At 39.9% G+C, this 25,468-nt stretch overlaps 1 protein-coding gene across 4 annotated transcripts; it reads right to left on the bottom strand.

Annotated features, from left to right (window-relative positions):
• Positions 1-1,193: 1,193 nt before the first annotated feature.
• On the bottom strand, positions 1,194-24,934 carry tnnt1 (troponin T type 1 (skeletal, slow)). Of its 4 annotated transcripts, none has more exons than XM_080905796.1 (14): positions 24,796-24,934; positions 12,318-12,492; positions 11,850-11,921; positions 11,629-11,646; positions 9,907-9,927; positions 9,431-9,452; positions 9,258-9,318; positions 8,111-8,227; positions 7,915-7,992; positions 4,980-5,093; positions 4,766-4,875; positions 4,062-4,152; positions 1,578-1,618; positions 1,194-1,490 (listed from the first exon to the last, which is right to left on the bottom strand). In XM_080905796.1, exons 7-14 carry the CDS (start codon positions 9,312-9,314, stop codon positions 1,445-1,447), a joined length of 654 nt encoding a protein of 217 aa, XP_080761922.1. In that variant the 5' UTR covers positions 9,315-9,318; positions 9,431-9,452; positions 9,907-9,927; positions 11,629-11,646; positions 11,850-11,921; positions 12,318-12,492; positions 24,796-24,934; the 3' UTR covers positions 1,194-1,444. The 4 variants fall into 4 exon arrangements, with proteins under 4 accessions (XP_080761922.1, XP_080761923.1, XP_080761924.1 ...); XM_080905797.1 differs by having other exon boundaries at positions 9,431-9,449; XM_080905798.1 differs by lacking the exon at positions 9,907-9,927.
• Between the last annotated feature and the right edge of the window lie 534 nt (positions 24,935-25,468).

Raw genomic sequence — 25,468 nt, 5'->3', positions numbered from 1 at the left:
GCTTAGGCTATCAAGATGCCATGCTGACCAGGGAAGCTCAGTCCTGCATGGACTGTTTCATATTACGGGCATGTACTGTAGTAGAGAGGCCCATGCTCTCTTTTTTTGCCTCTAAACATGTCAGCCAACCACTTCCCGACATGCAGGGGTGGCTTCCAGGTTTGATGCCACACAGCTTTTGCACCCTCAGCTGCAGGTGCCGCTGCTGCTTTATTTGAAGGACCTGGTGTGCAGGCAGTTTGCCGCCCATGCTGCTTTGCACAGGGTGGTCCCACAGACACACAAAACTAATGAACAGGAACACTGCCTAACTTGTTCTCTTGCAAGATTTTCCAACATGCACAGCCAGGAGCAGATTGCCTGAGGGCTACTTATCCTAGCAGGGACAGATTATAGAGTCCCTGCTGGTTAGGCAGGATCATGTCTAATAGCCAATTTGGCATCCATTTTGTCCCTCTACCTGCGTCACCATCGGGTCACAAATCTAGCTTGGCCACCCACTTTCAAAAGGCTAGACCACCAGCCCTCCTCCCCAGTCTTGGATGCTTGTGAAAGGTGAGGAAGGTGGTTGTCTCTTAAACAATGGCGGAGTGTCTGGGCCCTCGGGCAGGGACGCTCCCCCATCTGTTGTGTGGCCATCCTCCAGCTGCCACTCCCTTGCCCTCGCCAGGAGTCAGTGAAGATTGATTGTCAGGAGGAGGATGTCCATCCTTTCCTTCAAAGCTGTGACCTGTCCTAAGGACAACCTCTGGCTAGCTCCCCAGGAACAGAGTCAGGCCACGATTAAGTCTTGGTGTTAGGCAGGGCTCTGGGGACCCTGTGGCTCCTCCTCAGTGCCGCAACAGCATGTAGTCCACCTTCTAAGGGCTACAGCCCGAGTGTAGCAGCCAGCTCCTTTTTCGGGAGTGGGTGCTGGGTGCCCCTCAGCAGCAGCCTTCGTCTCCGTGGTCACCTTGGCATCTTGCAGGCCAACCATAGCAGGCTGCTCTGTTGTGGCCGATAAGAAATGCCTCATGTTTCTCAGAGTCTCACAACCATGCTTAATAAACATTTTGTAGCAAAATTAAGTAAACGTATGTGCTCATTTGTGCTTATTTATCCATGTAGATATACGAGCACTGACAACAGATGAAGTTGTGATCCACAAGCAGCAGAATCAGAACAAATGCAATGCTTTAATTAGACTTGCTCCGCATAATGTGCATACATGCCTTTGCAAAATCAAAACAAATGAAGCAGACTCAAGATGCTACTCAAAACACAGTGCATATATTTTATTATCCATTTGCAGTGAGATATAATATCTACCACATTCTTAAAATGAAGGCAGAAAGGCTCTGATACTAGAGAAGCACGGAGAAGAAATGTTTAATTCCCACAGCGACTTCATTTTTTTCTCCCCTGTCATCTGTCCTGTGGTTTTCCTTTTTGGAATTTCCCGGATTTACTTCCAGCGACCGCCAACCTTTCCTTTGCCGTGGCCTTTTTTGCTGGAGGACAACAGGAGAACAGAGGAAATTTAAAAAAAGAAAAAACAAGAGTAAAATCTGACTATTTGTATAAAAGTGACTACTCACAATTTTTGGGCATGTTGGATTCTGTTCAGTAGCACAATGATCTGCAGGATCACAGAAACACAATTAACATATTCTGTTGAATAGAGTTTAGAGTAAAACGCTGAAACGTGTATACAAATTTTTACACACGTTGAGCTTTTTTTTATTTTTATTCTTTTTTAAATTTTTACTTTCTAGTTGTATTTATTTATCAAAAACACATCTTTGAATTGACTGCTACTGTTGAGATAGTCTACTTCAAGATGTAAAGCAGGTTATCTGCCACGGTTGATGTTCAATCCCTTGCTACTCCAGTCTGCATGTCAAGGTATCCTTGGGTGAGATACTGAACCCTGAGTTGCTCTTGATGGGTTTGTTGGAGTGTGAATGTGAGCTACAGAGAGTGCAGAATTATTAGGCAAATGAGTATTTTGTCCACATCATCCTCTTCATGCATGTTGTCTTACTCCAAGCTGTATAGGCTCGAAAGCCTACTACCAATTAAGCATATTAGGTGATGTGCATCTCTGTAATGAGAAGGGGTGTGGTCTAATGACATCAACACCCTATATCAGGTGTGCATAATTATTAGGCAACGTCCTTTCCTTTGGCAAAATGGGTCAAAAGAAGGACTTGACAGGCTCAGAAAAGTCAAAAATAGTGAGATATCTTGCAGAGGGATGCAGCAGTTTCAAAATTGCAAAGCTTCTGAAGCGTGATCATCGAACAATCAAGCGTTTCATTCAAAATAGTCAACAGGGTCGCAAGAAGCGTGTGGAAAAACCAAGGTGCAAAATAACTGCCCATGAACTGAGAAAAGTCAAGCGTGCAGCTGCCAAGATGCCACTTGCCACCAGTTTGGCCATATTTCAGAGCTGCAACATCACTGGAGTGCCCAAAAGCACAAGGTGTGCAATACTCAGAGACATGGCCAAGGTAAGAAAGGCTGAAAGACGACCACCACTGAACAAGACACACAAGCTGAAACGTCAAGACTGGGCCAAGAAACATCTCAAGACTGGTTTTTTTAAGGTTTTATGGACTGATGAAATGAGAGTCAGTCTTGATGGGCCAGATGGATGGGCCCGTGGCTGGATTGGTAAAGGGCAGAGAGCTCCAGTCCCACTCAGACGCCAGCAAGGTGGAGGTGGAGTACTGGTTTGGGCTGGTATCATCATAGATGAGCTTGTGGGGCCTTTTCGGGTTGAGGATGGAGTCAAGCTCAACTCCCAGTCCTACTGCCAGTTTCTGGAAGACACCTTCTTCAAGCAGTGGTACAGGAAGAAGTCTGCATCCTTCAAGAAAAACATGATTTTCATGCAGGACAATGCTCCATCACACGCGTCCAAGTACTCCACAGCGTGGCTGCAAGAAAGGGTATAAAAGAAGAAAAACTAATGACATGGCCTCCTTGTTCACCTGATCTGAACCCCATTGAGAACCTGTGGTCCATCATCAAATGTGAGATTTACAAGGAGGGAAAACAGTACACCTCTCTGAACAGTGTCTGGGAGGCTGTGGTTGCTGCTGCACGCAATGTTGATGGTGAACAGATCAAAACACTGACAGAATCCATGGATGGCAGGCTTTTGAGTGTCCTTGCAAAGAAAGGTGGCTATATTGGTCGCTGATTTGTTTGTTTTGTTTTTGAATGTCAGAAATGTATATTTGTGAATGTGGAGATGTTATATTGGTTTCACTGGTAAAAATAAATAATTGAAATGGGTATATATTTGTTTTTTGTTAAGTTGCCTAATAATTCTGCACAGTAATAGTCACCTGCACACACAGGTATCCCCCTAAAATAGCTAAAACTAAAAACAAACTAAAAACTACTTCCAAAAACATTCAGCTTTGATATTAATGAGTTTTTTGGGTTCATTGAGAACATGGTTGTTGTTCAATAATAAAATTATTCCTCAAAAATACAACTTGCCTAATAATTCTGCACTCCCTGTAGAGAGCACTTAGCAGTGGAAACAAAGGGCTCATAATGTTTGTTTGGATGAGAGATGTTGTATACAGCAGTTTATTTGTGGTCTTCTTTTGCGGCTGAACTTTGGTCGGAGCTTGATGAAACTTGCAGTTTTGAAATCTGTGAGATGTTGGCTTTTAGAAAATTAGTTGTTTGGCTGGTTAGACGTGGTCAGAGTGAACACGGGGTTCACTTGTTTGTGTGTTATGTCAATTTCGTGAAATTATTTAACTGCTCTTTTAATGGTTTGTTGTTTTCACTGTATTTGGTGGTCATAGAAATGGTTTATATCAGAATCAGAATACTTTATTGATCCCTAGTGGAAATTATTTATATGATCTTTTAGCTAAGATTCTGAGGTTTCGGTGGATATCCCACTTGCCTGTGTTTACATAACCGACCTCATGTCACAGCCGATGAAACAGAAAGCCTTCCATTTTCGAATGTTCACTAACATACGCACAGTGGAAAGAACAAAACTGGCAGGGTAAAGTGACATTTAAAGTGATGAGGTGCGTTTGCAGTATTACCTCATATTTCTGGTGTTTCATGCACTCCATGAAATCAAACTTCTCAGATTCCAGCTGGTAGATCCAGTTCCACATTTCTTGGGCCCGTTGCCTAGAACGCAGAGTTCGTAAAGTTAGAAATGATCTTCCTTTACTTAAAGTCAGCGGTCTCCAACCTTCTTTGCGACCGGTTTAATATTAGACAATATTTTCACAGACCGGCCTTTAAGGTGTGGCGGATAAATACAACAAAATAAAATGATACGACTGAGACAAAAACGGTGGTATTTTGTAAATATAATAATAAACGCAAATTCACTGTGTGATTGTGTAACTTTATTAGCAGCGTCCTCCTGAAGTGCGCCAACAACACTGAGAGTAACATCCTCCTCGGGGGTTGGGGACCGCTGCTTTAAGTCATTTAAGTGAAAAATAGATAGAATTACTTTTTGTAGCAGGCTACACATTTGTAGTCAGTGACTGTGGATTTGTCTAATTAATCTAGCTAAGTTGGTTCTACAAACCACTCATTCATTGGATCTTTGAGCTTTATAAATACATTAAATCATTGTGCTGAAATCATGACATTATTGCTGCATCATCACTATCTTGAGTTTCTGGAAAATGCTTTAAGAAAAGGTGGGCTGCTTTATAGAGAAGTTATAGTAGTTATTTTATTATAATCACTACTTAGCTGTCTACAGTCCCAACTGGAGGAGACTCACTTCAGCCCGTCCTCTCTCAGAGTGTCGGTGGCTAGTGGCTGCCGTCTATCAGCCAGAGTTCTCTTCTTGATCTCTCTGCCTGTCAGGCGCTTCCCTTTCCTCGACTCTGCCTGGGACAGAACACATATGTTTCACAGTTATTCTATATGTAAACACTTACTCCATATCTCATCATCACCATCACACCCCAGACTGACAACAGCCATTTGTCTACCTTGGCCAGGAAGCCTCCAAAGTTCGCCCCCATCCCAGACAGCACTTTCTTCTTTTTTGCATCATCATCAGCTTTTCTCTTGGCCTCCTCTTCTTCTTTTCTGTGACGCTCTTCCTGTCAGATGAACGAAAACTGAGCCAGAAACACATTTGGAAACAGTTTGGCTGACCTGAGAGACACGCTGTGGTAAAATGTCCAGAGAACTGAACTGACATTTGGTATTCTTAATTCAAAACATACAGTACTGTGCCAAAGTCTAGAGCACGGGTCTCAAACTCCAGTCCTCGAGGGCCGCTGTCCTGAATCTTTTCTATGTGTCCCTGCTGCAACACACCTGAATACAATTAGTAGTTTATTAGACTCTGTAGACCTTAGCTGTGTCCCAAAACGTCGGCTGCATCCTCCGGAGGCCGCATTTGAAGGCTGATTACATCACAGCCAGGCGATGAAGGCTGTCCCAATTCGTTGACTCCTTCAAATGCGGCCGACAAATGCGTCCTTCATTTCCCCGAATTTGAAGGATGGGTCGGGTGTGTCCTTCGTGGCCCACCATATCCCAGAATTCATAGCCCAGCCAAATTTCAGCTGCCAACAATGACGCTACTGAGTTTTAAAATTACTCTTATTAATCTTTCTGGGCCACAAAATAAACTTTTAACATATTTTCAGTGTAAATTACAAATATCTGCTCGGTTTATCAAGACATCGCATATTTGCAAAAGTGTGCCGACGTTTTCGGAGACGTCTGTCACCCACCCGCTCAATAGCAAGCCGGGGGGTTCAATGGTCACTCGAGCCAGGGAGAGCAGTGGACTCCCGGCTTCATCGTTTTCAGACCCCCGCTGTCTTTCGCTACTCAGGTTAAACATGATATATAAGTCACTCGGATAACTTAAAAATTGGAAATAATTGTTTTCCTTTTTTCTGTGTTTTATTTGTTCCGGAGTAAATCGGTTTGGCTGAGATCAAAGTTATTAGATTATTAGATTAAATACAACTTTATTAATCCATCGGGTAGGTTCCTCCGGGATTTTCCCACAGCTGAATAAACGTTAAACAGAAAACCGATTAAACAGAAGTGTGAGACGGTCAAGAATTTACGGCAGTCTCCTGTTATATTTTAGATAGCAAGGAGCAGACGGCCGAGTTTGTTAAACTCCGGTGACGCAAATCTGAAGGGTAGACCGTCCCATTTCACAGCCTCGCACTTCCGGCCTTCTCGGTCTTCGAAGGACCGGGCCCACGTAGACCGCGAAGGCCGGGTCCTCCGAAGGATGCAGCCGATGTTTTGGGACACAGCTCTTGACTGCATGATTTCAGCCACTGGATTCATGTTACAGCAGCTCGTGAGTGAATTAACATAGTGCAATAAAAGTACTTTTAGAAGTACATTTTTCCAAACACTTACATACCCATATGGAAAAGAAATCGTAAAAACTTATATGATTTACTCATGAAAGTGGCCACTTTCTCATTACTTTCATACATTGTTTTAGTAAGTGTCCAAAACATACAAGTTTCATTATATAATTTTTCAAGGGATCTTATATCTGTTTTCACTCTTGTATGCTTTTCATACAAGTTTCACACAAGACAGATACAAACTTTATAAGATTTATATATATCTTTTCCATATGGGTATACTTGAGTGGGGTTAGGGGTTGCCACCTCACCATGCAGTCAAGTTCTATAGATTCTTGCTAATGACCTACTAATTGTATTCAGGTGTGTTGCAGCAGGGACACATGGAAAAGATTCAGGACAGCGGCCCTCGAGGACTGAAGTTTGAGACCTCTGATCTAGAGTAACCCCTCATTTCTTTATATTCTGCTTCCAAGGAGCCAAGTGGTCTTCAACAACAGTTCCCTATGTCTTTAGACATCGGTTTGGTATCATTTATTTCCAGTCAAGTTCTTGTACCTGACCATTTTTGGAGGTCAGGGTTTTGCCACTACACACTGATATATAGCACGTTCAATCATAAAAAAGACAGTGAGTTAGGTTGTCTCTACACATAACCTACAGTCAGCATATTTTTAAAATTGTATCTTTAGTATTTGTAGCTTTCTATCAGCCTGTTGCAAAAACACATTTGTTCTCATTTCTTTAGTTGAATCTCTAAAAATTACTAAAGACAACAAATCTTGACGGATGTATTTTTGCACAATATTCTGTGGAATAGTCGCTGTGATGAAGCCACTTTAACCTTTCATGGCAGCATTTTTAATTTTTCTTCGCTATTTGGGCCGATTGGGACCTGATGAATGTAAAAACAAAGAATTACCAGATTTTGATTTTTACCTAATTTTTGTTTCTGAGAAAAATGAGAGCCACATATGAGGACATCCGTTTTAAATTTTGATAGAACAGTGGCAGCATAATGTCCTCGTAAGCAGATATCAGGCCCTACAGTAAAAATAGGTATTTTGGTCTCGACTACCCAAAATATGATGTCCACATATGTGGACGCCAGGTCCTAGGAGGTTAAGGATGGGCAACGGGGGAGAAGAAGATGAAGAAGCTGGTGGAATAAAAATCAGTGGCAATGGGTGTTATGGAGTGATGGATTCACGGGAAACTTTTGATTCAAACTGTTGTTGATAAGTAAGGAGGTCAGGAGAAAGGGACTACAGTGAGGGTCTACAGCCCATCTGTTAAACCCACTGGAGTCTCTGTCATGCTTTGGGGCTCCATTCCAGCCAGTGGTGTTGGGGATCTTGTCAGAAATGATGGAATTATGATTGTAGAAAAGTACAGTCAGATTTTGATCCACCATGTTAAAACTGTTGGAAAGCATCTGACTTGCAAGCTAACTGAGGATCACCGTGACAGAGAACGGGTGAAAAAGGCAGACAAACATCCGAAGACAAGCTTTGAATATCCTTCAAGAAGCCTGGAGAACTGTTCCTTAAAACGACTTATGTCAGAGTGTTACCGCAATTCTGTTCTGTCTGTCCTTCTCCTTTTCTGCTCTAACCCTCTGGATCTCAGCTCTCTCTGCACGACGACGCTCCTACAGGACAGCAAAACATGTAATATTAAGAACAACACAGAAGAAGCATTTATCCTACACATGATTCATTTGTTGGATTCAACTGCTTTGAGAGGTGTTGGTAGCAAAGTAAACTTACAATTCGTTCCATAAGAGCAATGAGTTCTTCCTCGTCCTTCTTCCTCTGCTCAAAGTGTACATCGATCAGAGTGTGTAGCTCCAGTAAGTCTTTCTCCATACGTTTTCTGTGGATGTCCTGGGGGAAGAAGAATGTTTCTGTAACTTAGAAAAAGATTTAGGGTCAAGTACAAGTGCAAGATAAAACATGCAAAGACCACATGCTGAGGTCTGAACCAACCAGCTGGTTTGAACCAAGAATCTACTTGCTGTGAGGAAAGAGTGTTACCAGCTTCACTACAGTGCTGTACTGGCCAGAAACTGTTTTTCAAATAGTTTACCCAAACTTGAAATTCTTGGGACAGTTACAGTTTTCAGAAAATGTAGCATATCTGTTGATAGATCTTAGATAGACTACAGGCTGCAGGAATAATTAAATGTAACAGGAAGATTAATGTTTCTGGCATAATAACAATAAATAACATTGTATAATTAGACGCATGTGCACAACAAGATGTGATCCTACTACCAGTCCCTGAGGAACACCGTATTCATAGAAAGATATATTACACAATGAGTTTCGATTCAGATGTGGAAGAACAATCTAAGCCACAGCGCTTAAAAGAAAATGTCCTTAAAATGCTGCAAGAGTATGTACACAGTGTTAAAGTCAATTTGCACACCTAAAACAGCAGCAAGTCTCAGATATTAACAAACTTATTCTTGCCCTGGCTGGCATGTGTTTGGCAAAGGGATTGGATCTGGTTACAGGCTAGGAATATGCAGGGACAGTGAGGGTAAAGGAAACAGAAATAATTCCAAAATTGAAACTTGACTAAGATTAAGATGACTGTGATTGCTAACTTAAAAGAGAAAAGTGTAAAAAAAAAATTAAAAAAGGAATATAAAGATTGTGGTGGGCGTGGCTGCGGCACGGCTGCAGTAGAAGCTGACGCACCGGAGCTGCATTGGCTCATCACGCCGCCCTGCATAAATGGTACTGGATCCTGAGGGTGTGTTGTGGGTGATGTGCGCGGCTGGCAGAGGGAGAGCTGCAGCCAAGTTTGTGAAATAATGATTAAGTGTGCTGAAAATTATGAAAACGTGGTGAGGTCTGCCGTGGATTTATTACTAAGATGTTTTGGTTTAATATCATGTTTGTGACTTACATCAAAATCCACCCTCTCTCCTTCAGGAATCTTTGGGGGAGCAAGTTGTGGCACCATGGGTCTGAAGGTAAAAAAATACGACAGATTCAAAGTGAGACTGCAGTTCTTTAAATGAATAGAGAACATCTGTTTTCTGCTACAAAACATAAGAAAAACAGATGGAGTGAACATACTTGGGCTTGGGGCGCTCTTCTTCTGAATAAAAGAGAGACAAAGATAAAACAAATGGCTATATGAGTAAAAAGTGTTTAGAATGACTGGTTGTCATTAGTCAAATACAAAATGTTGCATTCAATACACAGCAAGCATGGGAGTGAGAAAGAAATGCAACACGGGGTTTTTAAATGTTATAACAAAATGTGAAATAATACTATTAAAAAACCTGGGCTTGGGTACACTAAACGGCTACATGAATTTGACCGCATAGTTTGTATTAGGCTGTCTTGGAAGATTTTACCAGAAAATGAGGCATATGGAAAGTAATAACTTAGGAAACTACATAACATAGCTTTCAAAGGCTAGAGTCCAGTGAGAACCACAAAAGTTAACCTGCTCTCAATGTGTTAGATAATTAATGACGTAAACACAGTGCCAACAGAAAGTGATGAGTGTGACCACTTCAGGGAACTGCACGCCTACTAGATCTCACCTTCCTCCTGGGCATCTTGATCTGAAGGACCATCCACATAAAGACACAGTGAAGCATGGAAGGATGGTAACACGAAAATATGGAATGAAAAGGAGGGTTAATTGTGGGTGAAGTGTGAACATGAGCAAAGCAAGAAAGAGGAGGCAGCAACCAAAAAAGGTGGTAGGAAGGAAACAGTGGGAACAAAAATTGAAAGGAGAACAAAATACGGATGAGTAAGAAATGAAGTTGTAAAGATCCAGAAGAAGGAAGTGAAAAACAAAAGAAAGTAAAACATAGATAAATAAATAAAAATAGAGGGGGAAAAAACGTGATAAATGAATGGGAAAAGAGGTGTGAAATGACCAGAAGAAGCTCCAGGTTATATCTGGTGCTGCAGGATTTAGCTATTTTTGGAATATATACCAATTACCTTTCTAGCTAATACCTGGATTAGAGTATTTAAAGTTGTACTGTAAATACAAATCTACGCCCAAGACTGGAAACGTGGAAACACTGTTTCTGTAAGTTGCCACTAATAAACTCATTTTAGTGGTGCTGGTAGCTAGCTAGTTTTTTCCCCCCAGCTCTCGGGCTAAGCTAAGCTAGCTGGCAGCTAGCTGTAGCTTTTACTAAAAGATGGAGTTCTATCAACCATCTCATCTAATCTTAGCATCCAAGTAATAAGCACATATTCCAAAATGCTTAGCTATTGCTTTAAAACTATCATTTCCCATCATGCAACTAGAGCCAGTTCTACACTGGCACATGGTGGCTGTGGGAAATGTAGCCTTTTGGAATATTCTGTGAGCATTCATTATTGCAAAATGCAGATGTTTTTGCATGCCTTTTAGTTTGACTCATAGATGTTCTGTGAGGTCAAACTGATTTCATGTTGGAAACGCAGGAAACACATCTATACACTTTGCACTCTGTGTAATAATGAACGCCAGAATATTTCGAATGGTTCCAGATGAAGAAATGAAAACACAGTACAAGTTTTAAAAGGAAAAAATTTTCCAAAACAGAAGCTTCATATAATATTATGATGTTTTACTGAGCTTTTAAAAATGAACTAATGTGCTTCTTTCATGTTATAAGTATCCAGCTGATATTAATGAATTCTATCCATTTGTATCAAGCAAACCCAGCTTCTAAGGACCGCTTCTGTAGCTTTAGTTGCTAATTACACAGTGGTTACACTTAGCTGCCAACTTGTCTAACTGCTATGTGGTACTGGACAGTAAAAAGCTTCTTACAGTAAAGTTGTGGTCCGCAAAACCCCAACAATGAACTGAAAGTCACTAAATTTCGGAGCACAGGGCAATTACAGAGTTTGTAAAATTCCCAGTTCATTTGTTTTTATGAGCTAAGCTTGTCACATTATACATAACTTGATCCAATAAAGCAACATTTATTACTGCAGCTTTAAACGGCACACTCAAACAAATATTATAATTAACTTCTGTTTTGAGTGTTTGCTCCTTTAAAACACAGATTGCAACGACAAGCATATATGCATATATATGTGTGTGTGTGTATACAGATAGATAGATATGTGTGTGTTTGTGTGTGTGTGTGTGTGTGTGTGTGTGTGTGTGTGTGTGTGTATACAAGTGGTGTCTAAACTAGCCTGTAGGGCTAACTCTGAATCATTTAAAGTTTTCAGTCTGCTGATAAGTGAGTGACTAATGAAATGAAATGTGGCAAACTTGAGACTCAAGCTGGTGTGAATCACCCTACCTTGATATTCTTGTTGCTCTGATGGTCCATAAGAACAACAGCAGAATATTAGCCAACAATGTTGGGAAACAAGGGAAAGAAGGACACAGGGAAAAGTGATAGGTCAGTTCATCCGCAACATTTATGAATAAGAGTGCTTGACCAACTCTTTGAGAGCATCTCTGGAGATTGAGAAAAATTCTCATCCATTCGCAATGGAAACAGTTTTTCCAACACCTTACCTCCTCCATCTTCCTCCGCCTGCTCCTCCTCCTCCTGCTGCTCAGGCTCAGGCTCAGGCTCCTCCTCAACCTCTGGGAGAAGGAAAACAAAGATAAAGACCACGTCAGATGTGTGTACAATAGTACAGTCACTATATTACTATATGTGTCTGATTTAATGTGTCTTGTCCATATTAAAGACCCATGCTGATTATATAGTGTATTTAAAAGGTGGACATGTCTTGTGAACAAACCAACACAGGGTTGGCCTGCTGTAAAGCGAACCCTGGTTTGTTGGCTTTTTTGGCACCAACAGAAACAATAATGGACAAAGTGATCAAGTTACAAAGACACCATAAGCTAATCAGGAAAGTTTTTACTGAGGTCTTTACATTTAACTTACTCCACTTCAAAGAGTATATTTTTAAGGCATAATGGTTTTACTGCACTATGCGTGTGACTGATATGGACCGATCTGACTGAACTTACCCACTGTCTGATCCCTGGAGAGGTGAGAAAAAGGATGAGAGAAAACCAATATTTATCAGTAGGCCTGTCAGCTCATGGATTTGCACTAGTGTGAAAGCTGAGAGGTGACATCAAATGAAAAACTCTTGTAAGTTCTATTTCACTCACTCGTATTCTTCTTCTGCGTCTGACATGCCTGCAACAAAATCAAAATGCAGGATAATGACGCCAAGATGTTAAACATAAATGCAAAAGACTTTTTCCAACTGATTGCATAACTAACTAATGCATTTTTATAAAACAAAAGAGTGCAGTGATTAATGTTTTTATTATTGAAAAGAAAATAGTATTATCTCATCTTAAAATTAGGGAATAAATACAAAAGCAAATTGAAAGTCAGGGGAAATGGTAAAATGAACCGGCACTTATGTCTCATTTTTGACTCTAATGGAGCACCCAGAGCTCTTTTTACTACAAGCCCCACACACTCTGGTGAAAACACCTGGCTGCCAGGTGGGTTTCCATAAAAAGAGCCCACAAAGACATTGCTATGCAGACTAGAGGAGCCAGGGATCAACTGACTCACTCTACTTTCTGAGCCACAGTCAAAAATGAGAACTGCAACGATCCTGTTGTTTAAACAGTTATATAATTTTGCCCCATTTAAAGCAGAGCCTACAAGGACAAAGGAACCCTTTATTCCTTCAGTACATGGAGACTGATGGTATACTACGGGCTGCCCAGAATTAAAACAAGCAAACACACAGGGACGTCCAAAGACTATACAATTTATCTTGGACGATGAAAATGGATAGAAAAATTTAACTTTAAAAGGGAAACAACAAGTTTTTAAATGGCTACCAGGGGTGAAACGTGACATTTCAAAACAATGCAGTGACTGCACACCAAATGTGACAGATGAAGAAAACATCTTCTTCATATATATATATATATATATATATATATATATATATATATATATATGAAGAAGATGTTTTCTTCATATATATATATATATATATATATATATATGAAGAAAACATCTTCTTCATATATATATATATATATATATATATATATATATATATATATATATATATATATATATATATATATATATGAAGAAAACATCTTCTTCATATATATATATATATATATGAAGAAAACATCTTCTTCATATATATATATATATATATGAAGAAAACATCTTCTTCATATATATATATATATATATATATATATATATATATATATATATATATATATATATATGAAGAAGATGTTTTCTTCATATATATATATATATATATATATATATATGAAGAAAACATCTTCTTCATATATATATATATATATATATATATATATATATATATATATATATATATATATGAAGAAAACATCTTCTTCATATATATATATATATATATGAAGAAAACATCTTCTTCATATATATATATATATATATGAAGAAAACATCTTCTTCATATATATATATATATATATATATATATATATATATATATATATATATATATATATATATATATATGAAGAAGATGTTTTCTTCATCTGTCACATTTGGTGTGCAGTCACTGCATTGTTTTGAAATGTCACGTTTCACCCCTGGTAGCCATTTAAAAACTTGTTGTTTCCCTTTTAAAGTTAAATTTTTCTATCCATTTTCATCGTCCAAGATAAATTGTATAGTCTTTGTATGGAACGCCAGGACTGCCATAATGAATTAATTAAATACACCATTAAATAATTAATTAAATGTGGCAATAATTAATTAAAATTGGAATTAATTAATTAAATAAATAGTTATGACACATGTAATTAATTAATTATTGACACATTTAATTAATTATTTAATGATATATTTATTTATTTCATTTTGGCAGTCCTGGCGCCTGGCTCTCATCATGAAATAATTTTATCTGTCAGCCTCACCCATCAAACTCAGGGGGCGGGGTTAACGCTGATCGAGTCAAAACCATTGCTTTGGCCTGGTGGCCATTGTTTCTAGCACACAACAACCGGCATGTGGAAGCTAACAGAACTGAGCTTTGAAAAACCCTGTTTGTGTGTTACCAAATACCGTTTTAATATTTTTTTAGCCGAGAATGTAGTGGTTTAATCTTCATGTGTCTGGTCGGTTTGTCAAGATACAGCCTCTTTGCAAAAGTGTTTCGATGATTTCGGAGATGTCTGCCCAGTCTCACGGCAAAGCGTGGGATAGACCCGCTCGCCTCGCAAGCAATCCCACCGACAAAGCGCAGGCCCCGGTACACAGCTGTAGTAACCCCCGCTGACTTCTTTTACTGAGGTTATATTTATCGCTGTTTTATTTCCTGATGTTCTTATGTGTCCTACGTGTTTCAGTCGCCAATTCTGAATTATAACATTAAAAACATGTTTAAGGAGGAGAGAGAGCAAATAAATCTGTTTAACATCTGATCTTTGGGTTTTTGTTCAGTAATCAGCGTGACCTGTGTATAAACACATAAAAGAGATAACGTTGGTGTTTCCGTCATGTAGTAACTGCTGGTTTTAACTGTACAAAGGTTGTTCGACACTGTGAAACACATACAGACTTCATGATGTTCGGCTAATATTTTTATTGTGAATATTAATCATGAGGGTAAACGGCTCTGTACACCACGGAGCGAGGTCAGCATGTCCACGATATCCTCAGCTCCATGAGTTAACACAAAGTTTCCCAGCTGACTATCTAACTGCCAACTATTCCAGAGACGTGAAAATATACAGCATAAAGAAAAGTGTAAGAGACTCAGCAGCAGATTAGAATAACAGTTATAGATTTAATAAATCACCAAATGAATCCAAGAAACGAGCAAACCTGTTCCGACAGTTTGAGTTTGTATTCCCTCAGCTGCAGACTCGCTGCTGTTTAAATGTTTGAAAAGGAAGATTAGATATAAACAAACGTCAAACATAGACTCAGTCTGCCTTCACATTTGATATGAGGCCAGCACGTATAGTGGCCTCAGCAGGCTATTACTGAAATACACGTGCTATATCATAAACTATGATATAAACAGGGAGGTCCTATTAACATGTTTAGTTTTAAAGGACACCTTCCTGCCTTTAGTCTCATTCATGAGCGGTATTAGTTTTCTTCTAACATCCAGAAGTCTGCACGATGTGTTTCATAGTTTGTAACAAGCCTTTGACAGGTAAACATAACATGACCGAAAAAGCAAAAAAAAAAAAAAAAAAAAAAAAAAAAAGGAGAGAGAGAGAGAGAGAGAGAGAGAGAGTTGACATAAGAAGAGAAAATTCTCTCAATTATGGAGACAGGCAAATGGTTCATTTATGTTTGATGTGTGTTTATTCCTCCCTAAATATCGTCGGTGAAGTTCGCCATGCACGTCAGATTTTCCTGCGCATTTTTATACCTCTGCCAACAGAGAGAGAAAAAAAATCACATTCTAACAGACAGCTGGTGCTTAGAATACAGTTGAATAACTATTAAAAAACAGATGATATTTAGATGATAGTTCAGTCTAACACATGTGCCAGTGAACCATTAAACGTCTGTGAAACTATGCAGTTATGAAACGTAACTTTAACCTCAGCCAAACCGATTTGCTCAGTTGTAAATAAAACAGCGAAGTAAACGTGACCCGACAGACAGAACCTGAGTGAATGAAGTCCAGCGTTTAACCACTGAGAGCTAAAACTCAGCTGAGGTTTGAAAGCTGTGTGCCGGTGATTGGACATCAGCCGCTGATGAAGCTGTTCGCCTATAAAGTGCTCTGTAAGGAAACAAGCTCCAGCAGCTCTGCGCTCGGGGAAAACACTATATTTACTTATCTTGTGCAGAAAAATGCGCTGACATTGCTTTATATTGAGCACCGGCTGCCCAGTTAAACTGTGACTATCACCAGGTAGTGATGGCCAAATGAAGCTTTCCGAAGCACTGAAGCTTGTATTGAAAAACGGTTCATTACTCGAAGCTTTTCAACACAGTCCTCTCCGGTGACATCTGGTGGTGAAAATTTTGAAGAGCAGCTTGAATCTGCAAAATAAAACGGACTGCTCAATTATCACTGCTCACTCAAGAGTGGAGTTCTCTCTGATATTGGGCCACCGTTCCGTTGCTTTGAACATGTAATTGGTTTTGTTTTCTCGATTGGGGGGCTGAAAAAAATGTAATGCGTATCTGCGTAATACATTTTGATCAATAAACTTTCCCTATTTAAACATGCACTATGGTGGCCTTTCTTTGCTCATAACTCCTTGATGTTGGTAAATACAATAAGTGAGCAATATATATAATATACATATGATAACGCACAGCACATTATGGAGTATGCCCCTGCTGTGAAGTCCTGCCTCCATCTACTTGTCATTTAATCACTGGACAGCTGGACAGGTTCATACAAAATATTAGATGAGGCCAATTGTCCTATACATATTTTTGACCTAGGGGTGGGATTGATTCTGAACTGGAAAGGGAAAATGCTTAGGAAGCTGAGTACGGCTGCATCGTCACTGATTTGTAGAATCATTTTTGATTCGATACAGGATCCGATTCAATTTGATTGGAATCTGGAAAGTTTTGCCTCAGTCAGAAATATTACAATTCTGATCATTTAACAGTATATATCCATAATTTCGTATCTATTAAAAGAAAGCTGACACATGTGAGACTTAATTAGAGATGTAAACAGAGAGTTATGAAACCTGCAGCTGCAGAAGCCAGCGGGAAAAAAGAGGCAAACACAGCGCGGACCCGACGACACACCAAAATCTGACTCTGACGCGTCGGGTCCGCGCTCTGTGTTCACGTTTGTATGCAGAATCCGTAAACCTGCTCCCAGTTACTGTTTTAGCTGCATGGTGTTTGACGACATGTTGTGAGGTTTAACCTGAGATGCTGGCGTTTCAGGCATAATAACGTTAATTTACAAATCGACACGGGATTTTAATGAATCAATATCACTTTATTCAATTTAGCATGGATTGTAATCAGAAAGGCGATAATCAAAACCCACCCCTAATCAAGAACTTGCAAAGTAAAAACATGATCAATGTAAGGTAGCCCTTTTGTTATTTACATTTAAAAAGAGGATTAGTGTTACTGTGCGCTGGCTGAGTCTGTTTCTTTTCTTAGAAATAGTTTCTCCTGCCCTGGAGAAAATCCACTTGCATGGAACAGAAGAGGCTGTGGAGTGCAGGAACTACACTGCAAGCTGGTAGATATGCAGGTATTCCTGGGTCCTGCAGACTATCACCTAAAAACAATAAACAAAATGATTTTCTAAACTGTAGCAATGTCATGTACGTATAGTGTCAAATACATTTTTGTAGTCTTCATTAGCTTTAATTCACATGGAAGTGTTCCTAAAGTCATATGCTGTAATGAGATTTACATTATGAAAACATGATTTTGGACATTTCAAGTTTTTCACTTCGGCAGATAAAATGAATTGAGCAAAATCAACTCAAAATATTCCCACACGCCAGAACGTCCTCTCTTCCTCGCTGGCTCCATATCTGTCAGTGGAATGATCACCTCGTCGCTATCTGTCACCATCAACACACTCCACGAATCCCGTGGATGATTCACTTCCTTATATCCGTTTGAATCAGGTACCGAAGCAGTTACGTGCGTAATGAAGCTTCGGACGTCACTGGTCACGTGACTTTTGCCAAACGAAGCAAGCCTCGACACAGTGCTTCTGAACCAGTGTGTTGTTTTTTTCGACACACGCTCCGGAGCGTCAGCTTCAAGCGGGCCATCACTATCACCAGGTAACGTAGGCGTGTTTCTTGAATTAGCAGCAGGTGTTAAACAGCTGACAGATGAGGAGGAGGATGCATGCAGGTAAACTGAGGGTCTGTTGAGCTGATCGCTGGTTTCGTGAGAAAAATGTCAGCTCGTTCTTTATGTTACAGAAGCACAGAGACACAAGACCAGGCGGAAAGAGACGATCGTTCGGTGAAAATGAGAATCTGCGAATGCAACATGTGGAACACGGAGAGTGGAATATGTAAACAAACCGGTTAACGTAACCCCCTCGGTGCACTCTGCATGCTAACTGTTAGCAGAGCTAGTGAAATCTCTGAAAACATCTGAGCACTTTTGCAAACATGTTCTATGTTGACAACCTGACCAGACATACGGCGCGACATTCGCGGCTAAAACACTGTTAAAAGTGTAGCTGGTGACAGAAAAACGGGGTATTTTAAAACTACACCACCACCATTGCTGCCTGTGATTTGATCTGCATTCTGGGATAACTGGCTGCCCCAAGTCTACACAAGCAATCGATTATCTAGGATCGACCTGTTTTGACTTACTTTGCACGGCAACCAATCAAATGTTAGAGAAGCTGCATGGGCAGCGTTAACCCCGCCTCCTGAGTTTGATGGGTGAGGCTGACAGATAAAATTATTTCATGATGAGAGCCAGGCGCCAGGACTGCCAAAATGAAATAAATAAATATATCATTAAATAATTAATTAAATGTGTCAATAATTAATTAAATGTGTCAATAATTAATTAAATGTGTCAATAATTAATTAATTACATGTGTCATAACTATTTATTTAATTAATTAATTCCAATTTTAATTAACTATTGCCACATTTAATTAATTATTTAATGGTGTATTTAATTAATTCATTATGGCAGTCCTGGCGTTCCATACAGCAGATCCCGGGAACAACATCGGAGATCTCTGTCCAGAAGAGCGCAGTCCTGGGAACAGCTAAGATACTGCGCAGGACCCTCAAGCTCCCAGGCCTCTGGTAGAGGACCCGAGCTTGAAGGATAAACCGCCCGCAGGGGCGTGCTGGGTGTATATATATATATATATATATATATATATATATATATAAAAAATCTGCTTTTGCTGGACTATGGAAACAAAGGAACATTTGTCGTCCTCACTAAATCACAGGTGACTGACGTTTCTGTGCTCCTGCGATTAATCACTCTGGAGACAGAAAAATACACAATCCCCATCGTGACGCTTTTAGTCATACACTGTCCATCGGAGCTGCCATTGTTCTGACATAAAACCCTGCACAGAGACAAACATTCACAGTGGGTGTGCGCTGACACCGTCCTGGCAGGGGGACACGTTGGAGATGGATGGAGTGTCAACAGGTGAGAATGTGACAGGGGTCAAACACATAAAGAGCAGGAGAGATAGGGTTTCTCTCACTTTCTAGTGTCTCCCTTCTCTCTCTTGATGTTTGTCCTCAGTGCACTCTCTCAATGGTGCGTCTGACAGGTTAGCAGGTGTGGTTTGGAAAGGTGGTGGTGGAGGTGGCTCAATTCCAAGCTTCAAATGTTCAGTCGAGCATTTTGCAAGCAGCCAGATAACTATGAAGCTCTTTCATCAGTTCATCTCAGGCGCTCCGGTCCCTGTCGCATTATTGTGTGCCCTAATACAGTACTGTGCAAAAGTCTTGAGTCAGCCTCATAACCTCCACGTAGGAGGTTATGTTTTTGGTTGTGTTAATGCGCATCATTGTGTCTGTAAACATGATAGCTCAAAAAATTGTGAAGGAATTCTGATTAAACTTTGTAAGCGGTGTGTCACGTTAGCAACCCATTAAAATGTGAAAACTGACCCAACAAAGCAATATAATTTAGAAACTACAATGTGGTAATGTTGGCTCAGCACATTTGCACATTACAGTATAAGCACAGTGTGAGAGAGAGCTTGAAAGAGTGTTTGATTGATTTCCTGTTTAGATTTAAGTTTAACAGACAGTGAAAAAAGTTCCATGTAGGAAGACCGGTCTGTTAACAATTAAAAAAATAAATAAATCACAAGACCCGTTTATCACCATTTCCATCGTGGCCTGGTCCTTTTCCTTTCGTCTTGAATCATTTATGAATTTGTGCAGTTGAACTGAAAGAGGCAGAATTGTTATTCTAGGCCTCTGTGATGCAGTGCCAGCATTAGACCCACAGCTTTGGCATACCCATCGGCTCCTTAATGCTACGTCTTAAAATCTGAAATCTTCCATGTGTTGTTACTCACCCCCTCACTCTGTGTGCATGTGTATATACAGATGGAGGAAGGCCTGTACATAAATCAGCCACAGCATTCGGAGTTGCAGCATGGCCTTAATTTTCTCTCTATGCACACTAGCCACAGGTTAGCTTAGCTTAGTGCATGATATATAACTTCCAGAAACGTACTGATCCAAAACACTATCATGGATAGACATAATTATTCATCTTAAAGGACTCATCATTAAATCAAAATATTATAAAGATTCAGTCTCACTTAAAGACACTTAAAGATCATATGCCAAAAGTACACCTCCAAATCATTTGGTATGTATAAAACATAAAGCAAATTCCACACACTCACGTGGAAAGGAGGGTTAACCTTTCTGGGATTTTGATTACTCTTTATAGCAGAAAGGCCTTGTTTAGCACCCGTGTCCACGCCATTTATTAAATGCTGGATGAAGGGGCCTTTCATGTAATGTCCTTTGTGGTCTCTGGCCAGCTGCAGAGGAGGGGTGACGCAGTGAGCTCCCGGGGCGGCGCAAGGGCGGGGTGAACAGGTGTGCTGGGATCTGACAGTGATTGTGTCTCTTTATATGTTGGCAGTGACAGTCGGAGGGGAGAAGCGGACGTGACAGCAGAGAGAGCGGGAGTGTCTGTGTCCCAGTAAACAAACCACAGTATTAAACAAAAGTTATGCTGTCATCATATTCGCTCCAGCGTATGTTTCTTGGGTCCAACGTTACACCCTTCCTGTCCACCCTCTTAGCTATGTTCATTCAAAACAATATTACACATCTTTCTCTTACAAAACACATGATGGGCATCATGATTGTTAATTAAAATAACACAACTAGCAGTAAATTCCCAGTAACGGACACTTATGGCAGATAACCTTAAAAATATTCTGCAGTAGATCAAAAATGGAAGAAAACCATGAATTAACATATAAGTATTACCTGATGCTGCTGAAGTGAAGCAAAGTCACAGAGGTTGGATTAGACACAGCTGAGCATTTTGCAATTTGGCATGATTTTAAACAGTTTACATTTCTTCAGTATTGAACAGAAATGAGACTTTCTTGTCGGAAAACAGTTAAATTAAAAAAAAACAAAACAAAAACGACAGCGCTGTATAACGGTGGATTTGTGCAACCTGCTCTCATTTAAGTTTTTAGCTGTTTGTTGGTTGTCAAACTTCTGTGAGGTTTAACCTGAGATTCTGGCGTTTTGGGCAAAATAAATTTATATTTAAAAACCGATTCAGGATTTTAATGAATCGATATCATATTATCCAAGCTAGAATCGATTTCCCGATTAAAATCGATTCTAGCTTGGATAATATTGGATAATCAAAACCCACCCCTAGTTATAAAGCTGGATTGCATTTCATTTAAATTCATTTTTAATGAATTTGAACTTTTATTTTAATGCTTTTATAATACTGGTTAATTAGCACCTTTTAAATAGAGCTGCAGAGCAATTGTTTGCTCAAAACACTTCTTATCAGGAATGTAAAATCCTAGAGCTTCATTAATATCATTCATTTTATGAAGTGACATTTCCTGCAGCTGTACCACCCGATTTTTACAGCTATTTCTCATTCTAACAGACTTTGTCATGGATCCAAATGAAATATATGAATAACATTTTCCGAGAACAGCGTGGTTTGAAAGTCAGGGAACAACGAAAACAGGAACTGAGCATGAGATATTGTTGGAGTGCAGACAGAAAAACGCATTAACCTCCATGTAAACTCAAATCAAAGCCATGTGTCTGAAAGTACAACGATGGGTAAAACCTTAATTATACAAGCTCTCCTCTCCCATTGGGCGAGTGGGTTGTGCTTTCTTGCAAGAATAACAAAAGTGTTTTCAGTGCATTGACTGAGGTGGATTTGGAATGAACACCAACCTAACTGGTTTACTGGTTTCATTGTGACTGTAGGCCCACATCTGGGTGGGCCCAGCCATTTTTTACAGCAGTGAAGCCTATGAATAAAGTTATGACGCATGGTAATGAGAGAAATGACAATTGGATTCCTTAAATATTTATATTTCAACACTTCTTGCCGGTATAGCTGGAAAGTGCCTATTTGGAACTGAATGGAGGGAGGATAAGTAAACCAGGGGATCTGGAGAAGGGTCAAGTTTCAGTGGGCAACTAGCACAGGCTTTAGTGGGTTAATTTTAGTCAAGGACAACAGGTGTGTGTGTGTCATGCACAGCGCACAGCACAATATATCATTAGTTTATTTTGAGTACGAGCTATTGTGTTGTCATACTCAAAAGAGTTTGAAAGTTGGAGTTTGGAAAACAGTTTGTAAAAGGAAACAAAAATGATTCCAGAACAGCTTTTTTAAAAGCTTTTTTTACAGGCTTGTATCCATCGTTGTCAGCACATCTCTGCTTCAGTGGTTTTTAGGTTGTGTGTCCAACTTAGTGTAACAGGAGTGTAACTTTATTTCTTAATGAGTCGCCTTTTTAGTCTCGTTGACCATTCAAAGTACTTTAGACTACAAGCCCTATTTTCAGTCATACAGTACTCCATGCCCTTTATCCACCTCACACACGTCCAACTGAAATGGCATGCGTATCTTCCAAATGTGGGAAAGATTCCAAAATACTTGGCAGAAACCTGTACAAGCACAGGGAGAACATGCAAGTTCCCACTGTGTTGTTTGTTTTGTTGAAATAAAGGCTCTACTGAACACGGGAACAATCCAGGCCTGAAAAACACTGGATAGTGACTAACCGGATGATGAAAGAAACAGGCATGATGTAACTGCTGGAAATGTACCACAAGCACATTTGTGCACACTTGTTAGTACATCATCCGAGTGCTAAATGAACCAGTCTGATATCAGACTATCAGCAACTGTGTCTGCTGCTGACAGTGACCGCAAAGCCACAGCGCTGATGGTGGTATGCTACTAGGGGTGGGTTTTTATAATCGATTCATCGATTAAAATCGATTCTGGCTTGGATAACGTAAAATCGATTCATTAAAATCCTGAATCGATTTTTTAATATAAATTTATTTTGCCCAAAATGCCAGAATCTCAGGTGACATCTCACAAAATTTCAAGAACCACCAAACAGTTAAAACAGTAAATGAGAGCAGGAACACGGATTCTGCACAAAGACTTAAAGACACAGCGCGACCCGCGGATCAGAATCAGTGAGATGTCGCTTTTCTCACAGTCGGGGCTGAAAGCCGACAGCTCGCTGATTCTGATCTGTCGGCGGGTCCGCGCTTTGTGTTCACGCCCTTTATGCGCTGATTCTAAAGCTGTTAGTTTGATCTCTCTCCAAACAATATTGACCGAACCAGCAGCAAAAGAAGATCCAAACGCTTCACATAAACATCGTCATGAATTCACTCTGACTTTTACTGTTTTGCTTCCACCGCGATGCACAGCTCTCTCTCCCTCTCTCTGTACTTCAAGAACAGTTTCCCTTTCTTCATTATTCGCTTGCTTGTTACACACAAGTCTACTGTTGTTTACAGGCTGTCAGCCGCTGTTTTTTTCCCTTTTACATTCTTCCGAAAAGAAAACCTCATTTCTGCCGTTCAATACTGAACAAATTTAAACTTTTTAAAATTATTCAAAATGCAAAACGCTGTGTCTGTAATAAAACCGCTGTAACTTCAGAGGTGATGTTCATATGTTGATTAATGGTTTTCTTTCGTTTTTGATGTACTGCAGAATATTTTTTATAAAATCCCAGGCCAGGAAAACCACCTTCATGTTTTTCTGTGTTTTATCTTCAGCTACTTTGACACAAAAGCATCTGCTGTGACGCTCACACCTGTGATAAAGTCTTGAGAGTGTCAGCTTCCTTTTTATTGATACAAAAATATGTAAATGTACTGATCTGAATTATATTTCTGACTGTCAAAATTTCCCAGATTTAAATCGAATCGAATCAAATTAAATCGAATCGTGGATCGAATCGATTCGGGGCCTTGTGAATCGGAATTGAATCGATTCTAGAAATCAGTGACGATACCCAGCCCTATATGCTACACACGCACACACATACTCATAAGAGTTAATTTGCTGTCAGACAGCAAACTCTGAAGAAGCTATACAACAACTGTGTTGTGTTGACCTCTCCTTGAACACTTAATTGCTGCCTTAACAATTGTCCTGTGCAGTAACAAATCTAAAATTTATTTGGATTTTTCTCTCATATTAACACATTTAAGTTTGCTGTGTTTTCCATTTATTTTATCTGGCCTGAATTGCTGATTTTAATATTCGTATTTTACAGATTTCTCCTTTGTGGTGCGTTCAGGGATGAACATACTACAAATTTAGTTTTACTTATATTATCCCACAGAGGGAAAAAAAACCTCCAGAAAAATCAAATTAGAAAAAAAAGGTTATAAAATTTGCACTCTATGATGTTTAATTGTCTAACTGTTTAATTATGCTAACTGGTGAGAATAAAACCCCAGAAAGATCTCATTAAAAACCTGAAAGACATACCTGTGTGATGATGGGGTATCAGCAGACGACAAAGGCAAACAGAGGGACAGGGACAGACAGAATGGCTTTTGTACAGAGACCAGGGCAGTTTTATAGAGAGCGGCGGCGTGGCACAGTGAGTGCACGTGTGCTATCTGAATGACTATGCGTGTATGCATGCTGTGAGAATTACTGAGTGTCTGACTATACAATACAAGAATAACTGCAAGTCTGTGTGCAAAAGCATGCACATGTGTATGTGTGGCTGGAGCCAGGGGCCACAGGCGGATTAAAGGGAGGCAGAAAGATGAGCACCTCGCAGGATTAGATGGAACAGAGGGATGACCTCACTAGACAAATGGAGGGATGCCACAGGGCAGGTGGAGAGGGGTGATAAAACAGAGAGAGGGTGGGTTTGATGGATGGGGTGGATAAGGAGTGTTTTTCTTTTACTAAGTCAAACTGTTTGAACACTGGGAGGTGAATAATGAGGAGTGGAGAAGATAAAAGAGAAGAGAAGAAGCTGCTACTACAGAAGCTCACATCACGCTCGCATTTAAATCCGTCTCTCCGTCTCTCTCTGTACGGGGCCTCTACCACTACACGCTGTCTTTGGAGGAGGGCAGGACTGGGACAAAAAATCAGCCCAGGCATTTTGACCATTGACTGGCCCACCGTGGTATAATAGGAAAAG

The sequence above is a fragment of the Rhamphochromis sp. 'chilingali' genome (assembly GCF_963969265.1).
Source record: "Rhamphochromis sp. 'chilingali' genome assembly, chromosome: 15".
Lineage (NCBI taxonomy): Eukaryota > Metazoa > Chordata > Actinopteri > Cichliformes > Cichlidae > Rhamphochromis > Rhamphochromis sp. 'chilingali'.
Note: the sequence above shows the minus strand (reverse complement) of the source record. Positions and strands in the feature narration are given on the sequence as shown.